The sequence below is a fragment of the Neltuma alba genome, unplaced genomic scaffold (genome assembly GCF_004799145.2).
Source record: "Neltuma alba isolate B1F8T4 unplaced genomic scaffold, ASM479914v2 tig00002069_pilon, whole genome shotgun sequence".
In the NCBI taxonomy this organism is placed as follows: Eukaryota; Viridiplantae; Streptophyta; class Magnoliopsida; order Fabales; family Fabaceae; genus Neltuma; species Neltuma alba.
The window spans coordinates 79,610-96,239 of NW_021632728.1; the positions used below are offsets into that span (position 1 = coordinate 79,610).

Here is a 16,630-nt window from a genome sequence, read left to right on the forward strand (position 1 = left end):
TCAATTTAATCATGACAAGCATTCTTTCAGTAAAACGCATTATATTAAATAAATATATTCTTCAAATCATGCTTAAGATACGACCAAATCATGCAAGTTTTCTGATTTTTGCTTCAGTTGGAATTTTTTAATGACGAATCTCCTTCATTTATTTTTTAACTCAACAAATATAATATCTAAACTGATCAAATAAATTAAAATAAAATTAAACTTAAACGTAAGATATTTTTAAAAAATAAAAGAAATTTTTTTTATCTTTTTAATTAATATAAATTGAGCATATATTTTATTTTCTATACTTTCTAGTGTTAGAAAATAGTGAGAAATAAGTGGAGACCGGAACGTTAATCTACCTGAAGGTAGGTTAATTTACACTTTGAGTTGAGGAAGAAGCACTTCCTTTATTTTCATGTTTAGCATGATAAAACTTTCTCATCACCTTATCACAAACTATTAATTTAATTTATCTTGAAAATGCTTCTAATCATGCCTTTATTTTGACTCAAATCTTGGTAGAAACTTTATATGCATGTGTATGTTTTGAAACCTTTTGTTTTTTTTAAAAAAAATATATTATGTTTATAGAAGTTTGTGATGGAAACTGTAAACCATCAGAATAGAATGATAATCATTTAGAATATAAAAATCAAATGGAAGATTAAATGAAATTACAAAATCACAATAATATGAATGTCCCTACTCTTTACAAGGAAATAAATGAGTGATGAGGAGGAATGAGCTTTTACCAAAAGAGACATATCTTCATGTGGATTTTGCCTACTTATATTTTACCAATGAGGTTTTATAAGCTCATTTATTTGTTTATTTTTAGAGTAAAATACACTGATTATCCTTCTAGTTTGTATCAATTACACAGACATTCTTTCTATTTTAAAAATATACAGTTTAATCCAATAAGTTAACACCATTAGGAATATTCTAAAAAAAAAATCTAAAAGCATTATTTTAAACTGAAATTTATATTCAAATAATTTTACTTACTATTTTACCCCTTCATTCTAATAAATTTCTAAATTATATTTTTGTAGTTATATAAATTTCATTCATTTAAAGCAAACATAAAAGACTTGATTAAAACTTTAACTAATTTTTTTTAAATAAATATATACATACTTTGACTAAATATGTTTATAAATTTTTGTAACAAAGACGTGTTTAAAAATTTTGAATTATACAATTAAATAATATATAAAATTTTTTAAACTTATATTATTTAAACTCTACGATAAACAAAAACTATGTATTTGAAATATGTTTTTTACAATTTAAAAGAAATAAAAAAAAATAATTCTAATGAAATGTGATAAAATATTAAAATTCTAAAATTTTATGATTGAGATCAAAATTAATAAGTTTATAAACATAGAAATTTTAAAAATATACGTATTAGACTTATTTTTGATTTTATAAGAAAATTTTTTGAAAAATATAAATGTCTAAATAATTATTAAGTAAAAATGAGCATTTTGATCAAAAGAATAATTAAAATCAAACTTAATAGTCAACTAACAATCTAGGTGGATGAAATTGAATATTAAAACATATAAGGAAGTTTGTGTAACATTCATTTTAATTATAAGAGAGCTTTATACACGTTTTTAAAATAGAAAGAAGTTCTTTTTAAAATAAAATAAAAAATGATTAGTGTATTTTACTCTTATTTTTAGTAGGGTTGTTCAATTTGTCCCGTCCCGGTCCCGGTGAGTTCGGACACAGGACGGGACGGGAAGGGACTGGACAAAAAAATTTTCGGACAGGACAAACGGGACGGGACGCGGACGGGTCGTCCCGTCCCGTCCGTCCCGGGATTTTTTTTTTTTAAAAATTATTCATTAATAATTATTATTAGATTATTCAATTACTTATTAATAATAACTCTTATTTTTATGGTGATTTGTAGCTCTTAAGTTGTAGTATTATCTCAACAAAATCTCCTTCCTCAATAAAATAATTCATAAAGTCATTATATAGTGTTTTTTTACGATTTTTTACAGTATTATTTTTACACCTTTTTTTGCTATATAATTAAGCTTTCTACATAATATTTTTTTTATAATGTTTTTATCTTTAAAAGTCTAATAAAAATAGTATTATACCATAAAAAAATTCATATAAAAAATTATGGTATCTTTTTTTTTTTTTTTAAAAAAAAAGAGAAAGCCGGACGTCCCGGTCCCGACGGACAGGGACCAAACCGGATGGGACGGGACACGGGACAAATTCCTATCCCGTCCCATGAACACTCCTAATTTTTAGTATTGGCTAGATACTAGATATAACCCTCTGCATGCCTATCCAGACAGGTACCTAGGCCCCTTTTCTTGGACCTAGGCCCCTTTTCTTGGCCCGAGGCCATACTAATAAGCCCAGTTAATCCACATTGAACTTGACATTATAACCGGTCGGGTCATCTTTACTGGGCCTCTTAAACTATTGAACGAAGGCCCATAACAGTTCATTTACGAAAACCGGGTACTTGAGTCCCCATGACGATGAATGTTGGAAAAACGTTTCCGTTGCTACATCAAGTACAGAGAAATTTGACTAATGTTAGAGCTGTGAACTGCTCTTTAGAAGCTTCAAATGCACAAAACAGTTGGCTCACCTATAAACCGCCGTCGAGATGACTAACGTTGAGGATACTTCTAATCAATTTATGAGGCATATTAAGGCAGAAAACTTTCGGCAAAAATCCACTAACGTTAATTCAGAAATAATCTAACTAGTAAGTCCTACTTGGGCTAATGAATTGCTTCCTGGACCCAAATGTTAACTCAGATTGCACGTTATGCAGCAAAACTGGCTTCTACCTTCAACGATGAGGCGCACGAATGACTCAATATAAGTAAGGTATTAGTAAGAGGACGGAAAGCCGATTCAGGAGTATTGTTGCAACTATTTAAAGTAAACAATAAGCACCTGAAAATACTTAAATTTCAGAGGGGGGAAAATCTTAGAAACAATAGCAATATTGGCACAGTCAAGCTCTAGTCTAAGATGCTTGGGTGGTCTTCTCCTCAGCAGCTGTCTCAAAGTTCTCCCCAGCAACAAGATCTGGGACCTCGTCATCATCCTCCTCTTGCGCCGCAGTTGTACCAGCACCTGCTGCTTCAGGAGCTTGCTTTTGGAACTGCTCTGCCAGCTTCTTCAGATTTTCCAGGTTATCTGGTCCTGCAACGTGTTCATGGAACAAACAACACTCCTCAGTAATCAGTACGCAGAAAAAAAGTTTTGTAACTGAAATGACATGTGAGGCACATACCTAATTGATTGATAATGTTAGGGAGCATATCCTGCAACTCTGCAAGAGAGAAATAATACGTCAAATTTTAAACACAATTCTTGCTTTGAATTATCTTCAAGAATGGAGCGCATGTTAAATTCCAGAATATTGGAAGAGTGTGCGAAAAATTTCCTTTACACTCCAAATCACATCTTTTCAGTTAGATAATAGCGTATCTTATTATCACTTTAATGAAGATACTTACTCTTTATTTGAGGAGCACCGCTAACAACCCAGGTATTGGCAGCAATTGATGCTTGAACTGTGAAAAATAAAAACAATGCAGTCAATACTCAAATTTTGTCAAGATGCATTTAAAAAAAAAAAAAAGAACGGCCGAAACAGACATTACCTTTAGGATTTAAAAACTGGATAACTACGTCATCCTTGAAGATGTTAACTTCTTCAATTGCAGGGATAGCATTAACCCCTATTCTCTTCAAGGTGCTCTGAAGCCTTTTGTCATCTGTAGTTGTTGTCTTGTGGACGGCCTTCTTCTTTCTGTAGTTGTTAGAATTCATGGCATCGTCAAAATTGAACTCAACGTATAATCTGGGGTAATAGCTAAAGATATATTCCAGAATGCATCATGCACAAGCACAAAGAAAAAGGCATAATGTTGATTTGCTTGTAAAGATGCTAACTTCTATGGTAAGATACAAAATGCAGAAATGGAAGGGGAGAAACACACAAAAAATGAATTTCTTTCCTTCTTTTTTTTTTGGAAATGGATATATATTTGCTTTAGAGAAATACAGGTTCAGGTGACAAATACCAATAAGTTAAAATAAAAAAGAGCATCTGCAATAATCTATCCTGTATCTGCTAACCATAACACCAATTGAATGAAGATCACCAGATCGGTACATGCATATACCTTCTCATGGTACCCTTCCCACCAGTTCGAACTGAACCGGCCATCTTCATCAACTTTTCCCTATTCATCTACATAGAAATAAAATGCCAGAACATAAGATTCATCATAGGAAACTAAGAGACAATGCACACAGCCATGTATCAATTGGAAAAATACAAGACCAACGTGAAGCACAGGTAATAAATAGGATCACTTGTATCAAAATGAAAATACGACTGAAAATTCTTCTTCCATCTTCTCCAAAACCCAAAATGATTAATTCTAATTTCAAACACTACAGGCTACTATAGAAACTAAAACAAAAAAATTAATTTTCATAAAGCCTCCTCAGTTCAGGTCTCCAATAATTTTCCGCAAGGAGCAACTCAGAAGAACGAAAGTTATTTTTATTCATCCTTGGAGGCAATGCAGACATACCTGGTTGAAAAAATCTTGATGACAACCATAATAGTAATCAATTAAGTAATTAACTCCAAAACTCATCAAGCATAAGTCATAAATCCGGGTTACAAGCATAAGCAACGGGTTAGCCACGCCAAAGTCTCTCACAGAATGCACTAGTGTTTAACATCCCTAGAGCTAGAAAGCACTTATATGACACTTCGGGGGGAAAATTGATGCTCCCCAAAACAACTACACCCAATTCTATCCCCAAGACTGGAGCTCAGAAAAAAATCACTCCAACATCCTAGATAATGGAAAATTGATTTCATCAAAGAACAAAGCGAACAGAACCCAATGGCATTTAGCCGAGCGCAGTAAATCATACAGAAAAAACCCCCAAAATATCATCAACTCATATGAATAGGATTTATCAATCCCTTAAAACCCATATTCACTCCCAAAAGAGAGGGGGGGGGAGATATCTGAATAGATGCTAACCGAATCGCAAAACCTACACCCTACATGAAATGAATTTACCGACGACCACAAGAAAACGCAGGAAATGATAGTCACATGAAAAATTAAAAACTAAAAGAAAGGATATTTCTATACTGAAATAGGCGAGTGGCAGACATGTTACCTTTGCTAAATTCCTTTGACCTTCGCGGTCTCAAGCAAGAGGGAACCTCAGTTCGCAGACCGGGGAGTGAAACGAAAGACCTCGCGATACAAGAAGATAAGGACTGCCTTTTATATGAAGTCTCGATAAAACCCTAACTTTATTTATTGTCTCAATCAAATTCAGAAAACCCTTCATTATTGGGTCGGGCATATGTGAAGTTCGAATCCATCATGGAAGCCCATTTGATTTTTATGTAAACGCATAAAGGCCTGTATGTGCAATAAGCCCACTTTTTATAAATGATTGACCCAAAAATCACTTTACCATTTTATTTTTGGGTTAAGATAAGTGGGCCCAAGCCCAGTTTAAAAAATCATTTCATTTTTATTATGAATAAAAAAAAATGCAAATGACCAATATGACTTCTATCATATTGGCTTCAACGGTCCAGATCTTTTCGCTTTAGGCAGTCCCGCTCATTTTTTTTTTCCAGAATCCCATCTCAGATTTAGATTCGAAAATGAATCATTTAGATTTAATATTTTTAAAAAAATATTATTAAAGTATTTTATAAATTAATTTTTTTAATTTTAAGCCATAATTGTAAACAGTTTAGTTTTATTTTATTTGTTTATTTTTATGAAATATTTTAATAATAATTTCTTGACATACTCAATAGGAACCATTTATTTTATATGAGATTTTGAGGGGGGAAAAAGGAGAGAGTGAGATATTGAGAGCATACAAATTTCTTTTATATGTCAACTAATTTCATGACTATACGTTCAGATTTAATTAATTCGAATTAAATTAAGTCAGACTAAATGAATGCCAAAGTATTCTAATAATAACAACTTTTCTTACTTGGAAGGTTCAAAATCAAAGCCATGCTTAAAAAAATGGACAAAGAATTATAAAAACACAGAAGTAAATTGATGAGTATTTTTTTTAAATCAAACAGTCTTGCAACTAATTGCTCATAATACTATCACCAACATTCGAATGTGGATAATAAATATCGAATTGTTTATGCAATTTTTCTTCACCTGTATACAATATAATTTTAATCATTTGTAAACCAAAAGAGTTGAAAATATGTTGTATATAATTGAAAAGAGTTGCATCTATTTTTACCTATTTTTTTTTAACAAATTTCAATTATAAATATTTTTAATTACTAATTTTTCAGTAATTTCTCCATCCTAAATAATGGAAGTAGGTAGAATAAGTTGTTTGAAAAAAACATGACGTAAAAATAAAAACAAAATATATTTAAACGGTCCGCATGTGCCCAATAATCCAAATGGCGGGAGCCGGGAGGGAGAACCGTGCGTTGCTGCCTTATCTAACCAGAGGGCAGTGAGCAATCGCTCTTTCTTACAGTTATTCCATCTTCCCGATGGCTTCTTCCTTTTCTCAGCTTTCAAACACCCTCTCAAACCTCTGTTAGTTCTCTTACCATCCTCAAAATGATGGCTTCTTTACAGCCTTCATGGTTCTCTTCATTGAAACTCATCTCCCCTGCAAAACCCTCTCTTCTCCTCTCCTCCCCCTATAAGCCCATAAAAGTTTTCTGTGCTCTTAACCCTGAAAATGTTGAATCTTCCGAAACCACGCCCGAATCTCAGCCCGAACCGGTTGACCCTGTGAAGCTCGCTTTCAGCAAAGCCAAGGCGTACAGAGAATCGCTGAAATCGAACTCTGATTTGAAAGTTGAGCAAAACATTGCTGCGAGTTCGGTTGAAAAATCAAACGGGAATGACGGGTTGAGTTCGGGTCAGAATGTTGTTGATGATTCTGGGCAGAAGGAAGTGCCACCGTCTCTGAAGATCGCAATGGAGAAAGCCGAGAAGTATAGGGAGAATAAAGGGGGCGTGGTTGATGAAACGGGTCAAGGTAATTCTACAGGCATATCTTGTGCTAAGCAGAAATTTCTTGCATTGATGTATTTAATTCAGTATATGGTTAAAAATGGAAAGCTATGTGTTCCACTGTTTGTAGTTTGCGCTGAAATGTGTATTTGAAAATTGAATTGGTTCTTAGGATTGCAGGGAGGGAATGAAGGGTCTTCAAGAAGTAATATTGTGGATAATAGTGTTGGTAAGAAGGGACAACTGTCAGTTTCGAAAATGGATTTCATGGGACTTGAATTTGCGGATAAGAAAAATACGAGGGGACTGCCACCTGGATTGGTTCCAATTTCTGACTCTTTCTCAAGAAGTGATATGCCTGAGGTGGAGCTGATTGTTGGGGACACGAGCAAGTTTGATGCTGCAACAACAGCTCCCAAGCCTGAGCAAACTGGGGAAGATGAATCAGACCTTTACAAGCCACAAGTTTCTACTTGGGGTGTCTTTCCTAGACCCAGCAATATTTCAAAAACAGTATATAATATTTGATACTGAGCTCTGCTATTTTGCAATTTCCTTAATTTGCTCACATTCAGTTCGCTTGTTCAGGAATTGTTATATTTCTCAATTTGCCCTCCGTTTTCCCCCCAAATATCTTGTTTGTTCAATTATTTTTTTGGGTGTTTTCAGTACGGCGGAGGAAGAGTGATACGTCCTGGGGATGCGCTAGAGACTGAAGATGAAAAATCTGCTAAAGAAGAACGAACAAGACAATTACTTGCGGCCTACAAGAAGGAAATTGGGTTAAATATTGATCCAAAAATAAAATCTGAGTGTGAGGACGTAAGTTTATATAATGGCATCTGAAGTATTTCAACTCTTGCCTCACTATCACTGGCTAAATGGATTTAATTTTCTTGGTTGACTTACAAAAAATAAGATGTAGACTTCATTTGTTAAATAGTTTGAAGAAATTCATGTCAATATGATTTCACACATTCGTAAAAGGGATGTTCTTCTGTATTCATGAAAATCAGAATCAAAAGGATATCTTATGACATCCAAATTTTGCATTGCAACAAACTTCTACTGACTCAATCTCTATTTTTGTTCTGTGGATTTATTTGTGACTTTGGAGCATAATTATGCCAACTAATATAATGCTTACAGGCGTTGAAGGAAGGTGACTCATTAATGAATGCTGGAAAGCTGAGAGAATCATTGCCGTTCTATGAAAAGGTTATGGAGAAATTAACTTTTAAGGTAACTGCTACTTGCTAAAGCTGAAAGAAGTACAAGTTATCTTTTTGCTTAGTAAGTTTGTTAATCTCCCTCTCGAGTTCACTAAATATACTGAAAAAGAAAACTTCTTATATTAATCATGCCTCTGCAGAGTGAGCTGCATGGATTGGCTGCTTTGCAGTGGTCAATTTGTCAAGACTCCCTCAGCAGGTATATATAAACCTCCCACTGAGTTTGAATCCAAAAAAAAAAAAAAAAACTTGAATTTACCGGATCAGCGTTACTCAAATCTTTGTGTTATATGTGTTTAATCCAGCATCTTTTATTTCTTCATTCGAGAATTAAAAAAGGTTAATTTATTTCAATGACTAGTACTTATCTTAATAATTCTCTTCAAATAATACATAACTTGCCTCCATATGTTTCATGTTCTTTTGCATGGAAAGACAAAATGCAAGCACCTAATTCTTTTATTTAGATACAGAATGTTTCAATGTCACAAAGGATATATACCTCCAACGCATGCTCATAATCCCGGAAAAAAAGAGCCTAAACAGAGCCTCTTACATCATATTTGAAATTCAATTTAGTTGTAACACATTGGTTTAGAAGAAATCTCTGGATATTTTCATTATAGAGAGAACCGGGGCTGTCTCTTGGTGGAGGAGTCTTTTATTCAAAAGGAAAATTTTAACTACGAGACCTCCTTATGCCCAAAAAGCATAATAATTGCATTGGGAATACAGAGATCTGACCCAGAATTCAAACCCAACCAGGCATTGATACCTTGGGGTTAAGTAAGGTTTCTCAAAAGCCTTGATGTGTGTCATTCCAGAAATAAAATCTTTCCCATCAAGCGATGTAATTTAAGCCTCAGTGAGGGAGATAATGCCAATTCCCAGGATTTTCTACCTGATGAGAGGAACAATATATGGCCAGAGAAAAGCTCGAGATATTGAATATTAAGGATGTTGCTGATTCTGTATACCAAAAGTCTCCTAGCTATGATCATTATATCACATACCATCTATTGAATAAGAGTTGCCTTTTTTATTGCCTTTGGCTCTTTGTCATAACTAGGATCAGCGTTATTCAAATCTTATTTTGGGGCCGTAATAGCCTCTTGATTTGAAAGGCTAGGTGGATGCTCTTTACTTTTTTCTCTTGCCTCGTGTAACAACTTGATTAATTGACAGGTCCAATGAAGCTCGACTTATGTATGAGAAACTCCAATCTCACCCAAATCCTAAAGTGAGCAAGAAAGCAAGACAGTTCGTGTTCAGCTTTCAGGTAATTATTTTGTTCCACATGAAAATATTGCTGCTGTTTTTTTTTTTTTGGGGGGGGGGTTTTGGGAGGACAGGAAAGCCCCATATTTGTGAGATCATATTGACAGAAATGGGACTCAATCTTCTCCCTCTCTCTTTTTATTTCAGTAACAATATATATCGGGACTTCTTAAAGTAATTAGATCTAGGGAGAAGTATAATCAAGTCCCGAGGAAGAAAAATAATTACTGAAAAATCCTAATAACAGCCCAAGCAACATGTAATGACAAATTTCAGAAGGAAAAATGACAACTTCTGGGATTTATTTTGTAATTATTTTTCTTCTCTGGGATCTCATTGTAATTCTCCCTTAGATCTGTTTATTTTACCTCCAAATCTCATAATGCATAGTTATACTTTCATATATTGAAAATTAATAATAATTAACTGGTTATAATTAAATAGTATTTGACAATGCACATATTAGCATGCCCTGACTCCTCTACCTAAGCCCGTCACAAAAATAGGAAAACTTTTCTTTTATATACTTGTTGCCATGCATGATGGTTTAAATCTTAAAACCTGGCAGGCTATGGAAATGATGAAGGTGACAACAGGATCTCCATTTTCATGGAACACAGGCTACCAGAATTATTTTGACGCTTTCATAGAAAGCAAGTCTAACTACCCTTTACAAGAAGACCTCAATGTGCAAGAAAGGGCACTTAATCAAGTTCTGCCCTATCTTCTCTTTCTTATTTCTCCTATCTTCATGGTAATATTTGTTGCCTTGCAGAAGAGAATATAAACTGTCTTTTTTTTTTTGTATAGACAACTTCTCTATTGTATATATATGTCACACGCACACCATGTCTTGTTTCATAGTTGTGAGGTTCCAGGGAAAGGAGAATCGGTGTAGTATTCATTTGTATCACTGCCTTATAGATACATTTAATAAATACTGTTAACCCACATCTGTACAAAAAAATACAGCTGATGCTTGCAGCTACTTATTACTATACATAACTACCTCTGTCACCTACTCCCTATAATAGTTTTGGTGCTGTTATGGAAGTGGAGAAGTTAGATCTTCTACATTTCATGGAGTTTAAGAAACAAGTCTCAGCGGTGTAGTGTGAATGTTGATCTACCCCAGTTACTAGAATAAGACTTGTTATTATTACTTGCAACTTGTGAACAATGTAGCTTACTATAAGTTTTTATTTGATACTGATGATGACTGATGATTCATCTTATTAGCACAGAGAAGAATGGAAAATTGCTGCTGCCACATTGGGTTGTTGAAAAAGATAGTGTTGTGAATATGGTTTATTTGGAACTTGCAAAAGCCTGTTGCTTAAGTTCACACTTCGAATCCATATTAGCTTTTGATACATATGTGTGTGTGTATGAAGATCCAAGTTTGCCCTAAGGCAAATGTATAGCCTCCTATTTGGACTGCAGTTTTTTTTTCTTCTCTTTTTGGGAAAAAAAAGGCAAAATGAAAATATATTAACTCATGAAATGTTTACATATGATAGAAGAAAAATGAATTAAAACTGAAATTAATAAACTGTGATAAGAAAAACTGATTGGCATTTGGCAACATATATGTCAACTTTAGAGAATGTCGAGGCCATGAGCTATATATTCTCTAAAGTGGACATTAAGAAGAAGAAACATGGCTTGCATTTGTTTGAAGCTTAATAGATGGCATGAATTTGGTGCTTTATAAACATATTTTGCTGGTCCTCATCTCTTGAATGAATTTGAAATTTGTAGGCACATTGAGATGTCATGAATATGTTTAACTAACTAATTGGTAAAGATGGATCTCAAATCCCACAAGGATGTAGAGAGTCTCCGAAATTCAACTTTATCTCATTTTTTTTATAAAATAAATTAAATTCTTATTAAAAAAACATATTTTCTTTTTTAAATAATTTAATCCGTTTTCAAATCAGTAAATTTTTTTTTACTAATATCCCTTACTATACAAATGAATTACAATTGCACTATTTCATATCAACAATATCTGATATTTAATATTTACTTATATAAGAAGTATCAAACACTCATTTCATTATATTAAAAAAAAATAAAAGGTTAATATTCTTTTTAATCTTTAATGAAGTCAAATGTCGAGATTAAAAACTGTATTAATTTTTTTTTACATAAATGTATATAATAAAGATATATAATTTCAGCGTATGAGGTGAGGAATCTCCATCGAATCGTAAAGCACAATGCAAGGTCGCTTTCAAGTCTGTGCTGTGACGGATATTTTCTTGCGTGGTTGACGGGATGAAGATGATAATGGAATGTCAAAAACAATATAATAATGTAATGAACTGGGAACTCGAAAGTCTTCATTTTGATCGATATCTTATAGCGTGGTTGACGGGAGGATAAAAACTGAACGCATTCTGCCATTTTCTAGCCACTCACAAAACCCACAAAGTCACCCACTCCTTGCATTGCAGTAACCTTTTCCACTTTCGCATTTTCATCACGTTCATTTTCGTTTTGCATTTGCACAAGCACAACAGCTTCATCCATGGCGGGAGCTTTGGTTGGCGGTGCTTTTCTTTCTGCTTTTCTTCAGGTGGCTTTTGATAGGCTGGCTTCTCGGGATATCCTGGACTTCTTCAACAAACCAAAATTGAACCAGACCTTGCTCAATAAGTTGAAGATTGTACTGTTATCCATCGATGCTGTGGTTGACGATGCAGAGCAAAAGCAGATCACTAATCCGAAGGTGAAGGACTGGATTGATTTGGTTAAAGATGCCGTGTTCGATGCTGAGGATGTCTTGGATGAGATTGATTATGAAATGTGCAAGCGCAAGCTGGAAGCTGAGCAAAAGAGTCGAACCAGTGCTATTAGCAAGGTACGAAACTTCTTTGGTACTCCCATTAGTTCATTTGAGGAGGAAATTGAATCCAGGACGAAAAGTGTCCTTGAAAATCTAGAATATCTTGCATCTCAAAGGGACATATTAAGATTGAATGAACGTGATAGTCGTGCTGGATTGAGAGCTGCTATACTAGATAGATTGCCAACTACGTCTTTAGTGGATGAAGCCGGAACATATGGTAGAGATGATGACAAAGAAACCATCATTGAATGGCTTCTCTCAGAAAAGTATAACAACCAACTATCTGTGATTTCAATAGTGGGTATGGGTGGTCTGGGTAAAACTACTCTTGCCCAGCTTGTATATAATGATAGAAAGGTGATGGATGGATTCAACCTCAAAGTTTGGGTGTGTGTCTCTGATGAGTTCGATGTGTTGAGGGTAACAAAAACAGTTTACCAAGCAATCACTGGATCTAAGGATGATACCAATGATTTAAATATGCTTCAAATTAGATTGAAACAACAACTAACTCAAAAGAGATTTCTTCTTGTTTTAGACGACGTGTGGAATGAAAATTATATGCTATGGGAGGCCTTGCAAGCACCATTTAATCATGGGGCTCTAGGAAGCAAAATTCTTCTAACCACTCGCAGCAGAAAAGTTACTTCAACCATGCGTTCTGCTAATATACTTCAATTGAAATCGTTATCGGAAGGAGATAGTTGGTCATTATTTAGCAGATATGGATTCCATGATGGAAATGTTCTTTGGGCAAACTCTGATCAGGAAGAAATTGGTAGAAAAATCAGTAAAAAATGCAAAGGATTGCCTTTGGCTTTGAAAGCCATTGGGAGTCTCTTATACACAGAATCATCTCGTGAGCAATGGAATGATATTTTGGAAAGTGAGATATGGGAGGACAAAAACGATAGCAAGATTCTCCCTGCTTTGAGATTGAGTTATTGCTACCTCCCCTCTCATCTCAAAAGATGCTTTGCTTATTGTTCAATATTTCCCAAAGATTATGATTTTGATAAGGAGCATTTAATTCAGCTGTGGATGGCAGAAAATCTTCTGACATGTGCTCATCAAAGCAAAGATGGGAGAGAAGTAGGAGAACAATTCTTTAATGACCTATTGTTGAGGTCACTTTTTCAACGATCACCAGTAGATGACACTCGTTTCATCATGCATGATCTTACTAATGATATGGCAAAAGTTGAATATGGAAAGTTTTGCCATAGGTTGGAGTTAGATGATGTAAATAAATTGACAGAAATGACCCGACATATTTCATTTTTGAGAAATTATGTTAATACATCCAAACGATTTGAGGTTATATACAAGGCTAATAAATTGCGCACTTTCTTGCCTTTGTCGATGCAAGGTCATAGAAGTACAAGCTATAACTCTATTTCTCGCTTTATATCTGGCAAGTTTACTTACATTTTGCCATCCAAGTTCACTTGCATGCGAGTTTTATCTTTATTTGATCATTTCATCAAGCAGTTGCCTGATTCAATAGGAAACCTCAAACATCTCCGCTATTTAAACTTATCAGGAACTAAAATAAGGAAACTACCTGACTCAATATGCCAACTTCATCATTTGCAAACGCTAAAGTTATGGCGTTGTTGTCTTTTGGAAAAGTTGCCAATGGATATTTATAAACTCCTGAATCTACGTCACCTTGATTTTCGTGAAACTCAAGTAAGAGAGATGCCAAAGCAATTGGATAAATTGAAAAATCTTCAAGTGCTGTCATCATTTATTATAGACAAATCTGGAGAGACCAACATCAAATATTTAGAAGGATTTGATCTTCATGGAGCATTTTCCATCTCGGGATTGCAGAATGTGGTTTCTTCCTCGACTACTTTAGCGGTCAATTTGAGAAGCAAGATACACCTAAAGGAGTTAACATTAGAATGGTGCATAGACAACAAAAAATCACCACATGACAAGGATGTGTTGGAGAACTTTCAACCGCATAAAAATTTAAAAAAGCTATCAATCGTCAACTATGGTGCTATTGAGTTTCCAAGTTGGCTTGCAGATCATTCGTTTTCCGATTTAGTGTCCCTAGAGCTAAGGCATTGCAAATACTGTATATCCTTGCCATCAATTGGCCTCTTTCCATCTCTCAAGTCGCTGTCAATTATAGGGTTTCATAATATAGTAGCTATTGGTCCAGAATTTTGTGGAAGTAGCTCTAATGCTTCATCCCTAGAAATCTTGAGGTTTGGAGATCTGAAGAGCTGGGAGGAATGGAAGTGTGAACTTGTGTTACTAACTTTCCCTCACCTTCAAGAGTTGAGTATAGAAAATTGTCCCAAATTGAAAGGGCAACTTCCTCAACAACTTCCTTCTCTAAGGATGCTAGTAATTTCCAATTGTGAGAACCTTTTGTCTTCCATTCCCCGGGATCCATCTCTAGATAAATTGGTTCTAAGAAATTGCGGAAATGAGCAGTTGGAGAGTCTTCCATCATCTCTAAAAGTTCTTGACATTTCTGGAGGCTTCAAAAATTTATTATCAGTTGACAAAATTGAGAATGTCATTGCCAATTGTAACCTCGAAGAGTTGAAGTGTTCTGATTCTCCCTACTTAGAATTCCCATTGTGCTATTTTCATAATTTCATTCTTGAAATTGAGATAAGAGGGAGCTGTGACTCTCTCAAGTCTTTTCCTCTGGATTTCTTCCCGATGCTTCAATCATTGAAGTTGATTGACTGTAATAATCTTGAAATGATGTCTTTTTCAGAGGGGATCCATTTTTCTCTAGCAAACTTGTACATTCGAAAGTGTCCTAGATTTGTACGTTTTCCTGAAGGAGGATTTTTGGCCCCCAAACTAGTATTGTGTTGCATCGAAGAATTGAAGAATTTGAAATCACTGCCAGAGAAGATGCGCATTTTCTTTCCCTCTCTCATATATCTGATAATAAGATGTTGCCCACAAGTGGAATCATTTTCAGAGGAAGGTTTCCCATCAAATCTCCAACATCTTGATGTCTTGGAATGCCCGAAACTTGTAGCCTCTCGAATGGGGTGGCATCTGAGTAGGCTTACTTCGCTACGTCACTTAGGGATTGGAGATGTAGATGACAAGTCTCTTCCTGATATTGGACTACTTCCGCCTACTATTAATTATCTTGTGTTCCAGAACTGCCCAAATCTTAGATCATTGGAACACAAAGGTCTTTGCCACTTATCCTCTTTGGAAGGATTGGGATTTCGTGACTGCCCTAAACTCCAGCACTTTCCAAAGGAGGGTTTGCCCAATTCCCTTTGTGTTCTACGGACTACGGGCTGTCCCTTGCTCAAAAAGAAAATCCAAAAACAAAATGGAAAATATCGGGCAATTATTTCTCACATCCCTTGTATTAGCATTGAAGATGATGGAGTAGTATTGACATTGTTAAGCGACCTTCTCACTGATGAAGACATCAGTTTTTCCCACTAACGCTCTCCATTCCGCACTCACTCGTTAGGTATATATTCACTCCTTTTTTTAAATTTCAAGTCATGAACATATTTTTCTTCCTTTTGTGTGTGTTTAAGATTGAAATATTTGCTAGATTATCTGAATTTCAAATCATTAAAACTCAGCTTTAAGTGCGGCACATCATGGTGGTTCCCAGCTTTCAATAGTCATGCTTATTTTGTTGGAATTCTAAATCATAAATATATATATATATATATATATATATCTCCCCTTATATCCCCTTATGTTGGCACTGATTTATTTATAGATTTGCTTGTTTACATGAAAGTTTTATTTTTGTAGATGATAGCAAAGCTGCATAAAATGAACATACAAGAAGCTTCGTTACACTTCAAACTCTAATTAGGAATCATAAGTATTATTTTGCTGTTGGCTGTTGTTTTTACTTCAAATTGTTAAACATGGCCAATGCTCCGTGTATTCTTATTAGGTATCTATTTTGTTTCATGTTTCTTTTGTAAAAATTTTGAATGTTGAATAATGGAAGAAGATCTCAACTTGCTTTTGAAGGGTTCTTAAAAACCGAGAATTTTCAAAGGAAATAACTATCGATATAAAATGCTTGTTTCTAATTTCAATATGATGCCTTATTAGAAATTGAAGAGGAGAAGAAAAGTAATTACAAGACTTTATTGCTTTTATCATTTGTCTTATAAAATAGGGTAAGGATGTGTTAACTTCTCTTCCTCTCTATTTTCATGCACTTCTCATCTGGA

General features: G+C 34.5%; 3 protein-coding genes and 1 non-coding gene across 4 annotated transcripts; 2 read left to right on the top strand and 2 right to left on the bottom strand.

Moving 5' to 3' along the window:
• Positions 1 to 2,843: 2,843 nt before the first annotated feature.
• LOC114716565 (nascent polypeptide-associated complex subunit beta-like) lies at positions 2,844 to 5,319 on the bottom strand. The gene is made up of 6 exons (XM_028901587.1): positions 5,206 to 5,319; positions 4,182 to 4,249; positions 3,657 to 3,805; positions 3,510 to 3,566; positions 3,284 to 3,322; positions 2,844 to 3,192 (listed from the first exon to the last, which is right to left on the bottom strand). Exons 2-6 carry the CDS (start codon positions 4,247 to 4,249, stop codon positions 3,014 to 3,016), a joined length of 492 nt encoding a protein of 163 aa, XP_028757420.1. The 5' UTR covers positions 5,206 to 5,319; the 3' UTR covers positions 2,844 to 3,013.
• Positions 4,503 to 4,585, bottom strand: LOC114716595 (small nucleolar RNA Z159/U59). Its single transcript, XR_003737652.1, has one exon. It is a non-coding gene; the product is annotated as a small nucleolar RNA Z159/U59 (small nucleolar RNA).
• A 1,248-nt stretch (positions 5,320 to 6,567) lies between the features above and the next one.
• On the top strand, positions 6,568 to 10,616 carry LOC114716548 (uncharacterized). Its single transcript, XM_028901565.1, has 7 exons — positions 6,568 to 7,083; positions 7,231 to 7,571; positions 7,728 to 7,880; positions 8,208 to 8,300; positions 8,431 to 8,489; positions 9,476 to 9,569; positions 10,137 to 10,616. The coding sequence occupies exons 1-7, from the start codon at positions 6,657 to 6,659 to the stop codon at positions 10,353 to 10,355; spliced, it is 1,386 nt and encodes a 461-aa protein (XP_028757398.1). The 5' UTR covers positions 6,568 to 6,656; the 3' UTR covers positions 10,356 to 10,616.
• Positions 10,617 to 12,104: 1,488 nt separating this feature from the next.
• On the top strand, positions 12,105 to 15,872 carry LOC114716395 (putative disease resistance protein At3g14460). Its single transcript, XM_028901398.1, has one exon. It carries the CDS (start codon positions 12,105 to 12,107, stop codon positions 15,870 to 15,872), a length of 3,768 nt encoding a protein of 1,255 aa, XP_028757231.1.
• The last annotated feature ends 758 nt before the right edge of the window (positions 15,873 to 16,630 follow it).

What these genes read in the sequence shown, in the direction of transcription:
- LOC114716395 (XM_028901398.1), top strand. Translation starts at nt 12,105, where the DNA reads ATGGCGGGAGCTTTGGTTGGCGGTGCTTTTCTTTCTGCTTTTCTTCAG.
- LOC114716565 (XM_028901587.1), bottom strand. Translation starts at nt 4,249, where the DNA reads ATGAATAGGGAAAAGTTGATGAAGATGGCCGGTTCAGTTCGAACTGGT. An exon ending in GGGAAGGGTACCATGAGAAG is followed by an intron (nt 3,806 to 4,181) that starts GTATATGCATGT and finishes TAACAACTACAG; the next exon opens with AAAGAAGAAGGCCGTCCACA. An exon ending in CGGTGCTCCTCAAATAAAGA is followed by an intron (nt 3,323 to 3,509) that starts GTAAGTATCTTC and finishes TCTCTCTTGCAG; the next exon opens with AGTTGCAGGATATGCTCCCT.
- LOC114716548 (XM_028901565.1), top strand. Translation starts at nt 6,657, where the DNA reads ATGATGGCTTCTTTACAGCCTTCATGGTTCTCTTCATTGAAACTCATC. An exon ending in TAAAATCTGAGTGTGAGGAC is followed by an intron (nt 7,881 to 8,207) that starts GTAAGTTTATAT and finishes TAATGCTTACAG; the next exon opens with GCGTTGAAGGAAGGTGACTC. An exon ending in TGTCAAGACTCCCTCAGCAG is followed by an intron (nt 8,490 to 9,475) that starts GTATATATAAAC and finishes ATTAATTGACAG; the next exon opens with GTCCAATGAAGCTCGACTTA.